Source organism: Tachysurus fulvidraco, chromosome 4 (assembly GCF_022655615.1).
Source record: "Tachysurus fulvidraco isolate hzauxx_2018 chromosome 4, HZAU_PFXX_2.0, whole genome shotgun sequence".
NCBI classification, from domain to species: Eukaryota; Metazoa; Chordata; class Actinopteri; order Siluriformes; family Bagridae; genus Tachysurus; species Tachysurus fulvidraco.
The window spans coordinates 7,308,332-7,329,464 of NC_062521.1; the positions used below are offsets into that span (position 1 = coordinate 7,308,332).

The 21,133-nt window shown below is 36.4% G+C and overlaps 1 protein-coding gene across 1 annotated transcript; it reads right to left on the reverse strand.

Moving 5' to 3' along the window:
- Window positions 1-13,182: 13,182 nt before the first annotated feature.
- Window positions 13,183-18,130, reverse strand: LOC113655365 (vasoactive intestinal peptide). The gene is made up of 6 exons (XM_027165872.2): window positions 17,873-18,130; window positions 17,331-17,435; window positions 16,476-16,580; window positions 15,218-15,349; window positions 14,984-15,092; window positions 13,183-14,516 (listed from the first exon to the last, which is right to left on the reverse strand). Coding segments are annotated over exons 1-6 (462 nt in total). The 5' UTR covers window positions 17,875-18,130; the 3' UTR covers window positions 13,183-14,507.
- Window positions 18,131-21,133: the final 3,003 nt, after the last annotated feature.

Sequence of the window (21,133 nt, forward strand, 5' to 3'; positions counted from 1 at the left end):
TCGAGTTGGTGAAGTAATTGCATCTCTAAGGAGATCCACCACGAACATGATTCCTGCACGATCCAATCTGTAGTGTCGCAATAATTCCCTGTCATGCAGTGTTTGCAGGACATCTCTCATGCCTCCTCTGTTGGCCATTTTGTGCAGCTGCTTAGGGGAACTCCTAAGCCACTAAAAGTCATCTTCCCTGCTCTTAGCAGATCTCGCCTTAGGAGCCCTTTTAAGCGCTAGGAATCTTGAGGAATAGCTTTTATATTAACTGGGATTTTTGTGTCACTTTTAGGGGAAATTCAAATAAAACGTCATGACTTTTCTTAGAATTTGGCCGCTAGGAGCCACTTTTTGCACAAAAATTCTTTAGGGATACGGGCCCTGGAGCATAGCAACTCCAAATCAGCAGGTCCAGGATGGTCCTGGTAAGCACTGGATAGTACATTCCCAAAGTGACCCAAGTAAGGACATGTGGTGAAACAGTGACAGGATCATTGAAGAATGTGGAGCAAAGAATAGCCAGTCTGGTCTAATCCCACAGAAAAGCAACTGTAGCACAAAGTGACATACAAGAAAATGCTTTCTATTATAGGAATGTGTCAGAATATATGTATAGTGTATTGCATTTTGCGATGTATAAAGCTTCTTACTTCAAAGTGCCCATGTTGACCCCTGTCCACCACCGAAATTGCTTGCAAATGGGCATCTGACCACGTCAGTGGTCTCTTTCAGCAGGATAAAGTAGTGACATTGCAAAAAGTTACCCAATTGTACTGAACAAACAAGTCTAACTGATGAAGACAGTATCTTGTTACTTACCAAAATTAATGGAAATTTCTTTCTTTCTTTCTTTCTTTCTTTCTTTCTTTCTTTCTTTCTTTTGCCAGATACTACAGCACACCTTCAGAGGTTGTGTGGAGTCCATGCCTCAATGGTCAGAGCTGTTTTGATGTCCCAAGGGGCACCTACACAATACTAGCTGGGTGGTTTTAATATTATGGCTGATCTGTGCAATTAGTTTGGGGGATGAGGGTTTGATTTACACACCTACCCTGTCTGCACATCATCCCGTTTCATTCCTCCAGGTACTCTGGTTTCCTTCCTTAATCCAAAGTGATGTGCTGTAGGCTGATTTTTATCTCTAAATTAAAGTGTGTGTCTTGCAGTGGATTGAGACCATGTCTGTGTGTTGGTGAATGGTTCAGAAAATAAAGGAATGGGTGGAAGGATTAATAAAAAAATCTAAAACACTGTTTTCTTTGCTCTCTTGCACCTATTTGAACAGAGGTGCAGTATTATGTTAGATCAGTCACGGGAAATTCACCACTATGACACCAGATGGCATCCTCCCCCACATGTTGAACTTTATCTTGTTGGTTATGCTGTTTTTTTTGTGACAAACATATAAAGCAGCCTTGATGTCTGCAAATCCACTAGCATACATTTTGAGCTGTTATTACTGTTTATCACTTTGTCTTGCCTTATTAGTGTTTAACTATCTTGGATTACATTTATTCTCTGTGCCCACCATTTTGGATTTGTCTTTTGGTTGGTGTTACTCTAAGCTTTGTGGCAATTGTTATGACCCTGATCTGCCATGTTACACGATGTAGGAATTGTGGACAGTGGACCTCAAATATCCATCTTTTAGTAAATGTTTCAGTGTGTAAATGTTGCCATAAACCAAATCATACAAAAATGTTCAGTTGGACCAGCATTTGCACAGCTGCATTTATAGTTTTTAACCGAAACAATAGTCCATTTCTCATGCTAAGCTAACTGTAGGGTTTCTGAGGGGAAAGAAACACTAGAATCTACTAGTAGAGTCTAGAAAGAATTACTCATTTGAATTTGTTAATGAACTCAAAACTCTAAAAAAAGCTGAAAAGACATGTAAATGTCACAAAAGTCTACCTTATAGTAGAAATTAGTTATTTTGTTTACTTTTTTTATTCAAAGATGTGACCTTGATGGCATGTTGGAAATAGTAATCCTTGAATATTGCAGCTTGAGACATACTAGGTGTCAATTATCAGTCAGTCAGTGTTCTTGCATATAATTAAAGGTATTAAAAAATCAATTAAAATTGTGTGTGTAAATGAAATACATTCAACTATCTATACTTAGCAACACAGTCTGTATATAAAATTGCAGTACCTCATGATTTGAAGCCAATCAGACAAGGTTTGCATTAGTTACATTTAATTATCCTTTAATTTGCTCATTCAGGAGCAGGAGTATGATATGAAAGTTCTTCTGAAATGATTTTTTTTTACTCATTCCACTTCACAAAATGGGTGGAACTCAGTTTTATGGGCCTCAAACATGAGCTACAAATATTCATTCATTAATGGTCTGTGATGGCCATTCTAGCACTTCCACATGTTTTCTTTAAGCCATTTTATTACAATTTTGGAGGTATGCTTATGATCACTGTTCTGCTGGAAGACCCAGTTGCAACCAAGTCAACTTTCTGTGTGTTTGAACAACCTGAGATTTTGATTTATTAATTCTAAAGGATAATCCCCCTTCATTTTGGGATATGCTGCCACTCCCATGCTTCACAGTTGAGATGGTGTTCTTTGGATTCTTTAAAAAACTCTTTCCTCCATATACATATAACACAACGTTATTATGGGCAAAAAAATTCTAATTTTTTACATTTCTCCAAAAAGCTGGTAACAAACTACAACGTGCGGGAAAAAAAAAACATACTGAAAAGCTTACATACACCTGAACATCATATCACATTTCTTAATCAACACACCATATACAGAGACTTTGAACTTTCATTCATCCACACACTCAACTCTGTTCTACACCTGATGTACAGTATCAAATTGTCTTACCTGTGGTGTTTGAGTTGTGAATTTGTCTTTGCCTTCAAAATCCTCTTTGTAAATCACCCGACCTTCTTCCTGTTTCTGACCACGATTAAGCAGTAGAGGTTTTTGGATCTGTTTGCTATTTACTGATGATGGCACATGATAATACACAGGTACAGTTCCAGTTAACTTATAATTATGACAATTGGCCAATCGGAAGCATTTAAACATGGGTATGTCAATCTCTGTAATCTTTCTGACAGTTTAAAGAGACAGTTGACTTGGTATTGTAAAAAATTTGACACACTATGATTCTGATCTATTGAATCTAAAGTGAAAAAATCTAGAGGAACATGAAATATACGTTGTGCAAAATCAAAATTGAATATTTTTTAAGCCAAGGTGCATGTAATCATTTGGAATCAACTGTGTGAGCTGCAGTAGTTTAAAAGCCTATTAGCATGTTTGTTTGAAGGATGCAGGTTCAATTAATAAAATTAAATTCAGTTTATTTGTATAGCTCTTTTAAAAATGGACATTGTCGCAAAGCAGCTTCTATTTATTTCCAATGAGCAAGAATGAGGCCATGGTGGCAGGGGGAAAACTCTGAGATGATATGAGGAAGAAACCTTCAGAGGAACCAGATGCAAAAGGAAACCCATCCTCATTTGGGTGACCAGTTCCTCCAAGTTTCGCAAGATCTAAAAAAAATGGGAAGTGATCCACATTGGGGAAGATTGCATACATCTGATGTACACTGTATGGTCCATTCAGGAAATCATTCAAGTAAGTTTGATAAATGGGATTAGTGTTAAAATGTTATGCCCATGTCAAATTTGCTGGTTGAAATGAACCATGTAGTGTCACTAGGTTGTTCTAATTAACTTAAAATCAACTGGTCACAGTGTCAAAAGGTCACAGTGGATCTGAAGCCTATCCTGGGAATTATTAGGGTTTGCTTTCAAAAACTGCAGAAAGATTTAATAAAATACAGTTAAGAAGCTGTTTATCAAAGTTTGAATTAGAACAAATTTCTATACATAGTTTTACCATTTGAACATCTTCACTGAGCTTTACGGTAAGGGTGTGAATGTTTTTGTTGAATTCCTGTCATGACTCATGATGTTTGTACCACATACCCAAGCCACACCTAGACTACTAGCATTATACTGTAATTGACTGAGAGTCAAGTTTTCTGTAAAAGTTATTTGAACGTTATAATTAAAGTCTTGCTGTAGACGTTTTCATTGACAAATATCTTTCTATTTGGTTCAACTTTCAAACAAACTACCTCACATAGCAACACTTCAGTTGCAGCTTTTACCTTAAGAATTTTTTAAAAATCTTTTTAAATCTATAACCATGTGGCATATTATTTAGATAAACTCTTCATATTGTAAATGCTTCATATTTTCAGCATGAGAAAAGAAAAGAGAAAGAAACTAAAATATAGTAATATAAGATAAATTAACTGCAGTTTATTGTACTGTATAGATAATGGGTGTCCTGTCTTATACAGAAAGGGCTGGATCAAGTTATCATTCCAACCAAGAAGAAGAGGTAAAAACAGGAGTAACCCTTACTTGATTGGAATGAAAACCTGCAACCACACTGGAAACCCAAACATAATATAACCAGTCCCCTCTGAATGTATTTTAATGCCAAGGGCAATTCTAATTTTTGTTATACACCAAAGACATTTGGGTTTGGGATCAGAATTGCTGATATTTACATTTGGATGTGTTGAACATCCTTTTTTTTAATCAACCCTTTTTGTGATTGATAGGTGTGTCTTGTTGCCTGGCTGTGACCGTGCTGTGTCTTATCTGTGCCTTATCATATTAGATTGAATGTTTAATTAATAGCTTTGAGAACCATGGATTTTGTCGTTGAAGACCACATTTGTTATTAAAGGATGAACCAACATGAAGACGTGAGAGAATTTTAAATTGTCCTGAATAAAAAAGAAATTATTGGTGTACTAACAACTGATGAACTAGCTGGTGAACTAACAAACAGGTTGGCTATGGAAGAAAGACTGTATGTGCAGTTAAGAAAAATCTAAAACCAACATTGGTTGGGATTCCATGTATCATGCTCCATAATTTAATGAAAACTTTGAGAGCAGAAATATAGAGGTCATAACAAAGGAGCTAAGATTAAGCTCTTCCAAAGTGATTTCAAGAACAAAATGTGGAGGAAGAAAGGATCTGCTAATGATCCAAAACATATGAGCTCAGCATAATGATAACTCATGATGGTAGCAGGATGTACAGAGAATCTATCTGCCAATGTACAGAGAAATGCATCCACTTTAATTGGGAGGAGCTTCAGCATGTAGCAAGCCAATGTTCCAATACTTTTGGATACAAGCATAGTTATATTTTTTCTTTAATCAAATAGATTTTGGAGACAACAAAGTCTGTGGCTATGTTGAGTTGATCTCATGATCTCTTGGGACCTTCAGTGATAAAGTACTCAGTTTATCTGCAGAGTGAAATGGACTACAAAACAGATTTGGAACACTGAACACTGCTCATACTCCATCATCACCAGCATAGTCATTAAGTCAGGGAATCCTCCAACAGGGAATGGTGAAGACCAGTTAATGGGAGCACATTAAAAATAGCATTGGACTGCCAAGCTAGTCATTAGAGCTTGTGCTCCACCAGCATCAGTTGGAGATGCGTCAGAGCCGTCTCTGCCTTGTCACTCTTGGCTCCTCAGGCATACTGAGATCCATCTGAAATGTCAGTGCGTAGCTGGCAGTTCAGGTGCCATTCCTGCACCCTGCCATCCATTTTGTGATGACTTTCTATAACCTAGAAGGTTGTGTTATGATGCAGAGGCTAAATGTGACTCTTACTGATGCCTCTATGTTTATCCCATATTCTATCTTATTTAGATGCTAGATTCATGGAATAACTGCATTAGTTCTTGGATAAGGAGACATTTAATATATGAAATGGTTTGTGCTAGAAAATAGATCGGCAGTCAAAAAGATTGAGGTCAAATGATATTTAATCATTTATTTCTTCCTTGCAATATAATTAATTTCAGTGATGACCTTTTAAATGGAAAAGAGCTCAGAGGCTCCCTATTATTCTATTCCATTTGATTTATTAAAATACATCAGCTCCAATGGAACTATGCAATTGAACGTGTCATTGTGGCATACTATGTCTTAAAGGTGCTCTACATAAAACCTATACACAAACACATATATTCACATACACAGCAAGACAGATTCCTACCTGCTTGTGACCCAATTTGTTTCGACAAAGAAATCTAATTTTGCAGCTAGATATTTTATAGAATTAACCTTTTAATGACAGGAGACAGTCTTGAGTAATTGAGTGATATTTTCTTGTGAAATTTGCCCAGTTTTTGTTATCTGCTTCATTGCACATTTGTCTTAAACAAGCAATAGATTACCACTAGGGATTCATCAGTTTTTATATTGCTATAGACAGCAAATATTTCTATTCACAGTTAAAAGTCTTTCTTTTCCTTCCATTAGTCACTGACACTTTTAACTGGGACTGTATGTCTTTAGATTCTATTGTTGTTGGCCTGGAGAACAAGATGAAAGATTAAATACAGAAACCGGCAACTGGACCAAGTCCTATAGTGTGTTCTTTACTGTATGTAGTACCAATAATCTACATTTTTATAGTTTACTGTACGATTCTAAATTGGAGGCATGCATTGTATATTGTGAGTGTGTCAGTAACTGATTTCTGATACACTTCAATATTTTAGGCTTTTATTACCTCAAAATTGATGGACTACTTCAGCGCACTACTCTCAAGTCTTCAAAACAGCCTCAGCAACTGCCTTCGTGTAATTCAGAATACAGCAGCATGCTAAGTTTTCCTTGAGCCGCCACAGTGAATTCAGCATGAATTCTCACGTACATGATCTTGTCTGGAACAGAAAGACTGAGCGAGATTTATGTTCCCTCCCATAACTTGTAATAAGTTAACAATAAGGTAACACCTGGTAGTGCCTTTGTGAGGCATGAGGTTCCTTTCCAGAACCTTCAAACTGACTGGCCCTGGTGGTGGAATGAATTTACAACCTCAATCTAGTTACCAGAATCCTTCACTATCCTCAAAAAATGGCTAAATGCTCACCTCTTCTATGATTACTAAATAATCCCTAAGGTGTTCCCACTACAAAAAAATCATCTGCACATAGGCTAAATCTTACTCCTCTACTTTGCTCCTCTATCACTCAATTAAAAATCTTGTATGGTATCACTACTCACTTCATTGTGGTGATGTAAGGAGGACTCCCCTGATATAATACAAGACAAAAGTTGTTTCTGTACATATGTCACCCTCCATTATGTGTTGTAAGACTAAAAATTTTTTAGTTGAGAAATTCAAAAAAGCAGTCGACATTTTCATAGTTAAAGAAAACCCTAGTGTCTAGGTAGGGAATAGTCCCAGCCATTCCTGACAGTACCCCCCCTTAAAGCGTGGCTCCCGCTGCACCAACCCAGAACCATCAAAGGTCCAAATGGGGGATGGTCCCTGCTAGAATCAGGGAAGAGCAAGGAATGCGGGGAGGCAGGTGGGGGGAGCGAGGAACGTGGCGAGGCAGGTGGGAGGAGCGAGGAACGTGGCGAGACAGAAGGGGCCGAGTAACGTCCACAGAAATATGTCCACAGACGAGCAGAAGGGGCCGAGCAACGTCCACAGCCAAGCAGAAGGGGCCGAGCAACATCCACAGCCGATCAGAAGAGGCAGAGCAATATCCACAGCTTAGCAGAAGGGCCGAACGACGTCCACAGATGAGCAGAAGGGGCCGAGCAATGTCCACAGCCAAGCAGAAGGGGCCGAGCAACATCCACAGCCGATCAGAAGGGGCCGAGCGATGTCCACAGCCGATCAGAAGGGGCCGAGAGACGTCCACAGCTGAACAGAAGGGGCCGAGAGACGTCCACAGCTGATCAAAACATTGCGTTTCCTGCTTTTCAGTGCTTTTTAAGGCTTTTTAAGCAATAAGTCTTCACAATAATGTTGTGTATCATGTTACATTATTTAGGTATGTACCAATTCCTAAAATGTGGAAGAGCTGTCAAAGTGCAGAAACTCCATATACATTATACTATATGGCCAAATGTTTCCAGACACTTGACCATCACACCTATACATTCTTGTTGAACATCCCATTCAAGACATTCCACATTTGCTTTATAATAAGCTCCACTCTTCTTTAAAATCTTTGTGATCATTCAGCTGAGGTCTAAGGAACTGATGTTGATGTCTTCATGGGGCTTGCTTTGTGCACAGGTGCATTGTCATGCTGAAGCAGGTTTGGGCTGAACCGCTTGAAGGGAAACTGTAATGCTACAGCATACAAAGGCTTACTACACAATTGTGTGCTTTCAAACTTGTGGCAAGACCCATATATATGTAACTTACTGATAATAAAAATCATAGCATAAGGATTAACTGAAGCTGCAACCGTGTCCAGGGTGATTTAATGCCAAGTGTCCAAAAAGAGTCTGCCTATTTAAGATAGTTAACCAATAATGGATTGGCATCATGCACACCTCTCCACTTCATAGAAGTTGATATCAAAGTTTTAATGGTGAATTGAAGCAAAAGCAATTAGAAACCATTCCCACCATGACATTACACAGTCATTGTGTAGAATTTATTTGATATTTACTTGAACATTTAATTAAAGCACATGCAGCATCCTTATCAGCATCAACTTACAGATGTGACTAGTGAATATATTCATCATCCACTTTTTTTTGTCTGTGTCACTCCTACATTACGGTGTGACATCAGTCACCTCTCTGGTTAAAATGTCACAAACATTTTTAACAAACAATTTTGCAAATATGCCATTCTTTACAGAGAAATATTTGACCAGAAAATGGAAAATACCAGTTCGGAAATGGATGTCGATGAAAAAGCAAAAACCTAAATGATATAAAAGTTTCTAAAAGCCTGTCTTTCCTCTCACAGAATAGTGGTTTCTGGCTGTCCATTTCTATGGGGAACAGTTTTAAGTGGTACAGCAGCAATTACCAGAGCAGAGGGTCTGGTCAGTGTAGTGGACAGAGTCCTGTCTATTTTTATGGACAGCATTCCCCTGGTCCATTTAGCCTGGCAGTAATGAGCACTAATGAGCTGCCTGTGTCCATACAGCTGGGCAAAATCATCTAGCATCTGAACTACACCATGCTATTTCATACGCGGGATTGATCTTGGTTTTATCTGAAATGTGGTCATACTTGATAAATAGTGTAGTGTATAACAAATGGCTTTTACAACTTGGATTCTGTGACAATTCAGATGAAGTATCATCTTAGAGAGCACGTTGACATTATTGTCTGACTCGCAAAGAGCTATATATTTGAATATGACTTTTATATACTTGAATGATAAACATCAAATAAAATAAAAGTATTTTTATGCAGTAGGATTAATATGTGCACATCCTTGCCAGTGTTGTTTTTGTTTGTTTCTTTGTTTTTGTTTTATACTTACTAGGGGTATAAGCTGAGCAGTCAGGGGTAACAATACAGATTTGATGTAAATTAGGCCAGCATTTAAGTTTTGCAGGGAAGAGTACATGCTTTCAAAACAGATTAACTTAGCGTTCAGCAATCACAATTTTTATGTTCTAGAGAAATAGATAAGGAAGGCATCACAATTCTTCTCCTCGTGTTTGAATGGGTTTCTTATGGGTTCTTTGGTTTCCTACAACCACCAAAGAAATTACAGTATTTCTGGCTATAGATGCACAGTGGTTACTGACATGATAAAGGATTCCTGCTTTGGTGGAATATAATCTGCAGGCACATTGTCCTTGTTTGGTCACCTATAACTTTATGTAAATGGTTATTCTGGGTATTTACTCAGCATAACATTTTTAACATCACTGTGGAAACTGTTTCATTGCAAAGGTTTTCGTTCAATGTTGATGATAAACGTTCAAAAGTTGTCTGAAATATAGATCTTATCTTAATTAGCTCAATATTTCTGACATTTGAATTTTTGAACGTTTATCATGCAGTATCTGAATTTAAAACTGAATTGTTTAAGTTTGGAAACAAACAAAATTTTTTTTTTTTTGGAAATGTAAATTTCTGCAAAGTTCAGAAAAAAAAAAGAGCAGCTACCCTTTTATCTAGCTTTATAACACATCGTGGCAATTGTTTGCTTCTTACCTATGATGATATTTTTTTATGGTGGGGAGCCACATCTGCCCCACGAAGACTCCCCACTGGTGCCCCTCAAGGCTCAGTGCATGGCTCTTGCTTACTTTTCTGTTCTTTCTCTATACCCACACTCTTGATAAGATCATATCCTTGCATCAGTTTTTCTACCATTGCAAGCCAGAAGACACTTAACTCATCCTCTTCTTTCCTCCTTCAGACACTCATGTTTGTGTATGGACCTCAGCATGTCTGGCAGACACTCTTATCATTAACGTCAGTTAATCAGCTAAAATTAAATCCCAGCAAAACTGAGTTGCTGTATAAGCATGCCCATGTCAAGCTCTTGTGATCTCCCTGGACAAGATCTCTCCATCTGTCACTTTACACAGCCTTGGGGTAATCATGGACAACCAAATGTCCTCGCCTCACATAGCTTAACTGTCTAACTGTTTTTTCCTCTAGAACATTAGCAGGACCCAGCCATTTCTATCCACAGAGGCTTGTTCCGTCTCTTGTCATTTCAAGACTGACCACCACAACTCGGTTCTGACAGGTCTGACCTCAGTAATTAATCCAGAATGCAGCTGCACAACATGTTTTCAACCTCTTCAAGTCCTCCCACACTACTCCATTTCTATTCTCGCTATTTCTATTCTTCACTGGCTTCTGGTAGCTGCTAAAATCAGATTTAAATCACTGATGCTTGCCTATAAAGCCAAAAGTGTAGCAGCACCCACCTACCTTAAATCACTTATCACATACTGCACTGCATCATGCTCCCAAAAAAAAACAAAACAAAAAAACAACAACTGTGTTGTGTTTTTCTTGCTGTACTTACCTCCTCAGCAGGGATTTTGGATGGCTGGGACTCAGTCCCTGACCAAGTGAACAAATATAAAGATTTTCTTTTTTATATATAGAGTTATATAGATAGTCAATTTACCGTTTTTACCATTTGCCATGAATAAGAAATGTAAATGTAAGCACTCAATTACTAGTTATTGTTCATGATTTAAAGAATATCACAATAAGGCAGATGTGGAAAACTGAAAGCACAATCCAATTATAGTACAACTTTAAATATATACTGTATTACAATTCAATTACTCTAAGACAAACAGTACATAGTGAATATATATTGCACTGTGTAGTGATATATATATATATATAGATATAGATATAGTTATAGATATCAGTTTTAGACCCGCATTAAAAACCACTGACCAATGATTATCTTTTTACAATGGCACCTGGCAAGGGGTGAAATATATTATGCTTCAAGTGAACAGTCAGTTCTCGAGGTTGATGTGTTGGAAGCAGGAAAACTGAGCAAGCATAAGGATTGGGGTCACCGTGGCAAAGACTAAATTGTGATGGCTAGATGCATGGGTCAAAGCATCTCCAAAATATTATGTTTTATTGGTTGATCCTGGCATGTAATGGTTAGTACCTTCCAAAAGTGTTCCAAAGAAGGACAGTCAGTGAATTGGCAACAGGGCTATGAGTGCCTAAGACTCTCTGAGATGCCTAGGGAGTGAAGGCTAGCCTGACTGGTTTGATCCCACAAAATAGCTACTGCAACACAAATCACTGAAACAGGTCATGCACACTGCAAAAAATATTCAGGAATGATTTGCGGAACATGACAAAGTGTTAATTGATGACCTAAATATTCACCAGAATTCAACCCAATCCAGCGTCGCAATTGGTTCTCACCTCTCATTCACACCTAGTAACCTATTGCTTCCTAACCTATTAATGTATCTAGCAATATTATAATGAACAGGCATTCCTATAAAAAAACATGATACAATAAGCTAAATAAGCTTTTATGAGCTCATTAAGCATAAGATGGTCAGATTTTGGAAGAAGTGTTCAGAATATTCTAACCATTCAGTTTTCACATCCAATTTAATAGTAACTCAGTGACTCGGTAGGAAAAAAGGAGTGTACGAATTAATGTACAAGTCGAAACATCATTTACGATGTGTTCTGCTGTGTTGAACTTATCATTAACTTATCATTGTATACTATATCTTATATAATTTAAGTGAATTTAAAGAGGGAAGTGTATATTGCTAAACTGCGAAGTATAGTTGGTAGGCTTTGCCACACTTACTAAAACTAATTCAATTTATTTCCTTACTTTAAAAATTTTTTTTAGCAAAGTGGCTTCCTGATCTTTTGGAGTAAATCCTATTTCCAATTTTCTTCAGTTTCCTGAGCATAAATTCCTGTAGCTAATGCAATTAACTAGGTAGCGATTCAAATTCTAGCTAATGATATATATTAGTTATTTCCAGGATATTTAACTTCAGATTCATTCATTAGCAGATTGTGTGGTTTTAAACAAACTTACAGCAGTTGAATGCCGTGTATTCAGTCACTTTAATCTGAAAATGATCTTGTAACAAGTTTAGTAATAAAAGTCAAAGTTCAAAACATGTCAGAACTTAATTTCTTCCAGAGTAACATTTCTAATCAACTAATTGTACAAAGCAAGCCTTGGTTAAGCCAAATATATTTCTCTGATTTGACGAATAACTAAACTGGGATATATTGATACCAGAAGGAATTAAATGATACCTTTCCGGTCAATGCTAATATGAGTATTAACTCGACATGATGGTTATTCAGACATGATTTCTAATTTTAGAGTCTCGGCTTTTTCTTAATACTTTGTGTGAATGTTTGCTCTGGCATTCTGCAGCCTCTGACATTTATGATTCAGTTTTTCAAGGCTACACATGACACTAGTAAACATAATGACTCACCAGTCATGTCATATTAACACTATTCATCTATCTCAAGCTATCAATCCATTATAGAATGGGTCAGCTACAGCTATGAGAAATAGAGGATAAGGATCAAGAAGATGAAATTGATTTTATTTATTCAGTTATCATGAAGATTTTTTTCAAGGACATGCTGGATATGGAGGCTATACCGGGAACAACTGCAATATAGGGAAACACCCTGGATGGGATGCCAGTCTATTACAGGGCACCACACACACATACTTTCACACATACACACATGCATGCATGTATATTCACACCTAGTGGCAATTTTAACATCACGTTCAACCTATTAACATGGTTTCTGGGAGGAGGGAGGAAAACTTATTGAGAGCAAACCCACATAGACACTGGTAAATCATTTAATTGTTTTTATTTGTGCATTTAGCAGCTAACTATTTATCTCATATATACAGTTGTTTAGTCATTTATACAACAGTTAAGGCTTAAAGGCCATACAGTGTCAGCTTGGCAGTGCTGGGATTTGAACTCAAGACCTTTTAATCAGTACTCCAACACACAGACAGTAATCTGAGCATAGGCTTTAACATGTAACTCTCTCAGTTGGTGTGTTGACGATGGCTATAGAGAGTTCTGCCTCATATACCGGTATAAAATCTCACATAGGTTTTCATCTGCATTGAAAACTGGTGAGTCATTTTCACAGACATCAAATACTCAGTGAACCTCATGCCTTGTGCTGGTGATGAGGGTGATGGTGAGGGCACGGCCAGCAAGACACAAACCCATTCTAACAGGATAGAAATGTTTCATCATAGGTTATAATAAAGGTGATTAGTCTGGATAACGTTGCATTGAATTGCATGTATTTTTCTCTGAGGGGAAAAAAACAACATCAGCTATTTTTCCATTACCTTTGTGTATATTTTGTGTGAGTGCGTGTGTATTTCCTTCTAGAATTTTTTTATTCATCTCAAGTGTCAAAAATTGATCTAATACATGTCCACTGAAACATACAACTAACTAAAGTATCAGATTTGGTTAATGATGTATATAATTCACTGGTTTATGATCAATGATATAGCCATTTGTCAACTCATGAGGCATTTGGCAGCCAAAATAATGTACTAAAAGCCAGTGGGTTGTAACCAAATTCACTAACAATACACACAGCCCACATTTGAATGGCTCTTCAAAGTTTTATTATCATTGAATGGCAAAAATAAAGATTCTCCAATACCCCAGTCCCTCCCAGTCCCTTACATTCCCTTTTCTTGAGAACCAAAAGAGAAGCAACAGCAATAGATTCTTATAAAATTATTCTGATTTACAAAATTCATTGAGATCAGACCATATTACATAATCGCTCATTGCTCCAACCTAATGCAGTACTGCTGGGATCTAGTTGATGCTCCAATTGTGGTCTTCGGGTCCAAATGCTTGTTCTCTGATTGTAAGATGCCAGTCCATGATTCTTTCAATCAATTTATTAATGAAATTACAGAGAATGTAGAAGTCTGTTTTTGGGCCAAAACTCACTACACATACACCTTCAAGGTCACCATCTCTTAAAGTGTACTTATTATATACAATGTAAACCTTTACTTTATAAGTAACCACATTTCACATATTTTTTAATGTTGAGAAACATAAGTTCAAAATAAAATGCTGCTATCCTTTACTAGACTCTGTATATGGAATGTCTATTACAGTCACTGATAATCATGTTTTCTTATCAAGTGGTCTTCAGAGTGGCTGAAACGAGAGGGGAAAGAAGGAAAAAAACAAAGAAAAGGAAAGAGAAATGTGAGAAAGAATCAAGCATTCATAATCAAATGTATGTGATGATTACACAAATGTGTTAATACAAAGAAAAACAACAGCCAGGAAACAGACAGTGATAAAGACAGAGAGACAAAGAGAATTGGAGCATGACTGATAACTGACACATGAGCAGCCAAACAAACAAACACATGATTCTTCAGAGATTATCTGAATCGTTCTTATTTATATATCATTCTTATTTTCCAAAGGCACACTCATACAGTCATACTCATAAAAACAAGAGTTAAACTAGAGGAAAGTGAGCAAGGAGCTTGAATTTCTCCACTGGAAGTTCTCCAACAAGTAAAACTGAATTTTGGTAGCTAACATAAATTATTGTAAACTTCCCAATTTAACCATTACGTACTGGCCAATCTTGCCATTTGTCTGTGACTTACCAGTGGTATATGATTAAGAAGCTCATCTACAGTTATATCGTCATAGCTCTCCCGGTAGGAGGTTTCTCCTCCAGTGGAATCCTCTTGCTCACTGGCAGGATCTTCTAGGCTGAAGGTACATACAATATGGTGAAGGTGCAATACATAAAACCATCCAACTTACCAATAATGTTATAGTCATACAGGCTGAAACATCTTATGTGGTCAAAAGAGCTTGAATATATGGAAACCTACCTACGCTTTCCTGTTAAGACAGAGTTCAGGTACTTTTTTACGGCCATTTGCTTGCGGAAACGGCTGTAGTTATCTGTGAATATTGCGTCAGAGTGACGCTTAACTGGCATCTGTCCTTCCACCAGATCATCACTGAAATGAAATGAGACACTGAGTTGCATTAAGTATACATATGCATGTACTAAATTGAGTTTAAATAAAAACTACACCGGTTTTATTTTGCTGCACAGGTTACAATGAGTAGTTTTGCCTGAAATGATCCTTAACCTAAGCACATGCTCCTTTTCCTTTCAAATACACACTATCTATCTGAATATTTAAGCAATGTTAAATAAGCGGTGCATTCAAATATTTCTGACAGCAAACAAGTCCACACTCTCTTAATATCTCTTTATTTAATGAGTTTATCCTCTTTTGAACTGATACCTGTTGGTTTTATTACTTTTTATAGTCATCACTTCAAATAACTATATCATTTCCCAACCTGGATAATCCCCTATCAACAATGAAAAAATTAAAATATTTTAATATTATATATTATAACTATTAAATTACATAAAATAATATGTTAGGTATTGTTTTTTATTCCAAAAGGGCTTCTGGAACTTTCCACTGACAGAAAACATTAGGCCTGGTTTGACAATGAAGTTCATATTAAACCCATCCTATTCATTTCAAATGACTGTAAAACTATAAGAACTCAATAACAAATATAAAAACTTTTAGACTGTTATGTTACAACGACTGTAATGACAACCCAACCCCTTAAATTCCCATTTTTAGCACCAACAGAGAGGCAAGTGCAATGATTATCTGATCTGATTACCAAAATCTATTGAGATCAGACCATATCACATAATAATTCATTGCTCCAACCTAATACAAGTCTTGTACTGTGCCAATCCATGACATCTTTCAATGCATTTAAATAATTAAATAATTTTCTGTTTCTCACACTTAAGGTCAAATATTTCTACTTAGTCTACTTATCATATACAATATATGTTACTGACTGCAGTTTGGCAGCAGCTTAATGTTTAATAACATACTTTGAAGAAGAAGATGAGAAAAAAGACTAAATAAAGACACAATGTTGTATTTCAGCACTAATTATCCCAATATAATAAGCGTACACGAGAGTACAGGACAGGAAAAGGCTGATATCAATCCACAGGACTGGAGCATTTCGCCTATGGTTAAGCAGCCTACTATTCTGCTCTTGGGAAGCGTATTTGAATGTTGGACTTAGTGAGTATACCTGACACGTTTGCCAATCAGAGACTCCAGGTAGCGTCTGGCTGACAGTTGGCCCAGCAGTTTGCTGTAGCCGCTGGTAAACAGACCGTCTGCGTGTCGACTGGCTCTGCAAATAAGAGGGAACCTTGTTAAGAAAATCAATTTTCAGAAGACTATCAACAGTGTTGAGACATCTGAATATAATAGTAATAATAATAATAATAATAATAATAATAATAATAATAAAAACAATAATAATAACAATAATTATTATTGTTATTATTATTGTTATTATTATTATTATTATTATTATTATTATTATTATTATTATTATTATTGTTATTATTATTATTATTATTATTATTATTATTATTATTATAGTCTATGTGTTATGGGATTGTACAGCAACACTAGTTAAGCTAGTACTTTCGCTTTGTACCTGTGTAAAAATGTATTTTAGATGCAAAAAACTCTCATTTAAAGCCTGAACAGATAAACACATCACATCATTATAATCCTATCCTAAACCTTTGATGTGTTAAGTACAGTATATCGGATAGAGCAGGTTATACATAGAAAAGAGACGCTGGAGACGGATTTACAACGTGTTTAGTTCCCAGCCGCACATTTAGACAGTCAAATTTCTCATTTTAACATAAAATGTGTAGCTCAAAATTTACATAAGCTCATAGTTATTACTTATCGGTTACCAATTACGCACAACGCATTACATATTGCGAGACTGTGCCATGAATGACCGTGCAGATTCCCGTGATGCAAAAAAAGGAATGTTCAAGAATGGCATAAACAAAAAAACCCACTAAAAAGTTATATAAAAATGCACGAAGACCTCATTGTTTAGTTGTTGCTCTCTTACCGTGTAGTAGCGAGCGGCAAACTGAGGGTCCGCGTGTAAAAGACACTGCAGATCGCTACGAGGAACAGCAGCTGAGAGGCACTCCTATGTAACATCGCCTTAAACCTGCACAAAAGCAGCATATATTTTTTCTTTCCCTCCAGCAGTTGGATAATCCCTAGGTCTGTCAGATGCATGCGTAACATGCAGAATACGGAGGAACAAATTCACATATTACGCGAAATTTTCTATACATGGAATCTCGAGAAAAGTTTCTAAAACCACAAATATATTACTAAACATTTGGCTATAAATACTTGATATAGGTTACAGTAAGATAAAAAAAATGCATCAATGCATTAGTAGAAACACAATTTATGTCAGACTGCATTTAGAATGAAGTTCATTTTCAAAGATTGGAAAAAAAGAAAAAATTCCGAACAAAGTATTATGCATGGCAACTAATAACTTAGTTGCAGTAAGCATTTAAAGGTGTAAAAAACGCTCTACATGGAAAGCTATAAGTAGGTATAATGCATATGAGTAAGAAAGGAAGTCCTTACATGTGCTCAGGTTGTTGTGGATGAGCGTGTGGCCCCTCTTGGAGCGCTGACCGTGGTGCTGAAACAGGTGATTTCTAATCTCAAAGAAGTTAGCAGTAAAAGACTCCTGGCGTCTTTCCCTCCGCGACTGGTGTCTCTTTGAATAGCCTCACCCACCTCGCCACGTTTTATATGCCTGAAATGTTTTTCATGAAATGAGAAACACAATTAAATCAGATCTGGGCTGCTACGTCAGCAGACAAGTCCCACTAGACTGATGTGCTGGTTACTGGATCGGTTCTGAAATTAAGGCAGAGAATGACGTTTTTTTTAAATGCCATGATTAGTATGATTCATTATAATGTGGTGTGCACGTGACATCTCGTCTTAGTAAGAATGGAGGACTACACTAAGGCAAAAAGGTTATATATGTTGAATATATGTTTATGTTGAACTCTACAACAGAGAGTGTACCTATCATCCATTATTTTTTATATTATTTTTCATTATATAGCAAAGACCTAAGACATAAATAAACCCCTTTCTAAGTATTGCACCTATTAACTGGTTAATTACTTGCCAAAAATGGTCTCTAGGTCCTGACCTACTGGATAGATTAAGTATAATTAATTGTAATTTTGTTTTTTAAACATGATTCATTGCTACATGGGGTTTTTATACTAAAATCATTTTGTTACAGAACATGTATTTGATGGAATGGAATTTATTGCAAGGTCTCATGGCAGCCTTGTTTGAGCTTTTATACATGCTCTAAATAAATACACACCATGTATCAGACATCTCATATTTGTATAATAATGACTTTGTGACTTTTGAGTTGGTTTACAATTTCATGTTCAGTTACACTGACATTTTGTATATATGTACATGCATACATACAGTATCTTTCATATCTTTCTTTAATAAAAAACCCAAAGAATTTCTTACTGCCCTTTCTCAACCTTAGTGTAGATTGTATGCATGTTTAATGCTTTAGAACAACATAGGATGTCTGGATTTAACATCTATTTTGGTCATTTAATAAAACAAATCAAAACTAAAAAAGAACATATGTTAGAATGTACAGGCATGCAGATGCTTTCACACTGTGTGTTAAGAATCACGTATTTATAGTGATGTGTCTATTGAGCCAAAAAGAGAATGTTAAGGTATTCTGGAATGGGTATCTGTTGAGAGACCTTTGGACAAATACTGTGCATTACTTTATGTTTCACAGCTGTGGTAATCTATAGAGACATCATTGCTAAACATATGGTCTATACACTCCATCCGGTATTTTCTCTAGTACAGCTTGTTTTATTGTAAACAATATATTTAGTGGGTTTCAACAATATGAAGACTGAATTTGCACATACTGTAGTACAACAAATCAACGGGATCTGTTCCAAATCTGACCATTTATATTGCATAGTCTGTTGAACTTTCAAGAATGAGACTGTAGAAAATCTAAAATATAATGCATTTAATTTTTCTATATAAATAGTGTGTACTCCTGCTCATTTATGCAAATTATCCAATCAGCCAATCATGTGTCAGCTGCACAATGCATAAACGCAAGCAGTTACAGTTAATGTTCATGTCAATTATCACAAGGAAGAAAAAGGATGAATGAGATCTATGTGACACGATTGTTCTATGTGACATGCTGGTCACTATTTGCAAACATGGTGAGCAGAAAAATCTCAGAAACCTTGAGGTGGATAAGCTACTGTACTGCTCACCACAGCTGAAAAGAGTGATTATATTAGCTATCGTATCCTTGCAGGTAGTCAATCTCATTATTTTCCTCTGACCAGCAAGGTGTTTCCAACCATAGAAATGATGCTCACTCTGTGATTTTTTGTTTTTCAATTCATTCTGTGTCCTAGTACATCAGCTGTTTCTGAAGAACTCAAACCAACCCATTTGCTACCAACACCCATGCCACAATCAAAGTAACAGCGATTAAGATGTTTGATATGAACATCAATTGAAGCTCTTTGCCCTGTATCTGATTATTTTTGCTTTGCAAATCTGCCTCAAGATTCATTAATTAGATAATTGCACCAATGAATATGTCTCGATAAAATTGACAGTGAGTGTATTGTATGCAAACTATTCTATTATTGCAGTGATCAATAATTAACATTATGCATTTTTAATATTTATAATTTGTTTGACTTTTTCTTACCCTTAAAATAGAATATAAGGCTCCTAAGAAGTGCAACAGTAAAGTGTTCCCCCTATTGTCTGGAGATTGCAAGGTTGAATCCTGATGATGCTACAGTCATCTGTAGTAACCAACCAACCTAATCAATCATGGGCATCTGTGAGGTCATGCATGCAGAAGAGAGAGGATAATATGTTCCTTGAAGAGTGTTACACTGCCTTGTGATGCCATATGAGAAGTACTTTGATAAGATGTGGTTGGCTGGTTTTAAATGTTCCAGAGGAAGCACATGTTAGCCTTAACCAGCCTAAAAATCATACATTCTCAGTCATGATTTTCTGGATCAGCTAACTTTTTTACTGACCAGGCAAGAAAATAAATGCTTCTAAACAAAACTGTCCAAATTTTAAGTGAAGTATTCCTGCACCCTACATTGTGGAGCAACCCCTGGAGCAAGTGAACTAGGTTTCCCAGTCAATTCATGTATCCATGTTGAAGGTCGTCTGAGTTCTGAACACTCCCACCTGCAACTCATTAAAAACTCACTAGATAAACCACAAACTGTTCACAGGCCATTAGAGAAGACTTCCTCATGCATTATCGTTTGTGTTTCTACAAATATCTAATGAAGGTTTTTTTCTGCTCTTGGGTTTTTGATGTGTGTCTTGACCATTTGCTTACTTTGTATGTTTTGTGCTCAAGTCTCCACCTGGAATTTTGGAACTGATGAAGGGTCATTTTCTTTAAAGACTCACTGAAGTCACCTTATATGAAGAAATTAATTTATTTATTAACAGGTTCCATGAACATGATACACCTCTTGTATACATACACAAGCACACCCCACATCACACAGGGGGCGCTGTGGCTTTACTTTTTTTTCTATATACACTACACAGATTATGATCAACACATTTAAAAAAAAGCCTGTAACAAAGCCTATAATTTTATCTAACTCATTATTCCCAAACATATTTTTACTTCTTGTATTAACCTGCATCAACGAAGGGACTTAAACCATTCTATCAGCTCTTATTCCATGCTTAACTATTTAAGTGTGATTTCAATTAATTTCTTGAGAACATGTTATAATTACAATCAAGATATCATTG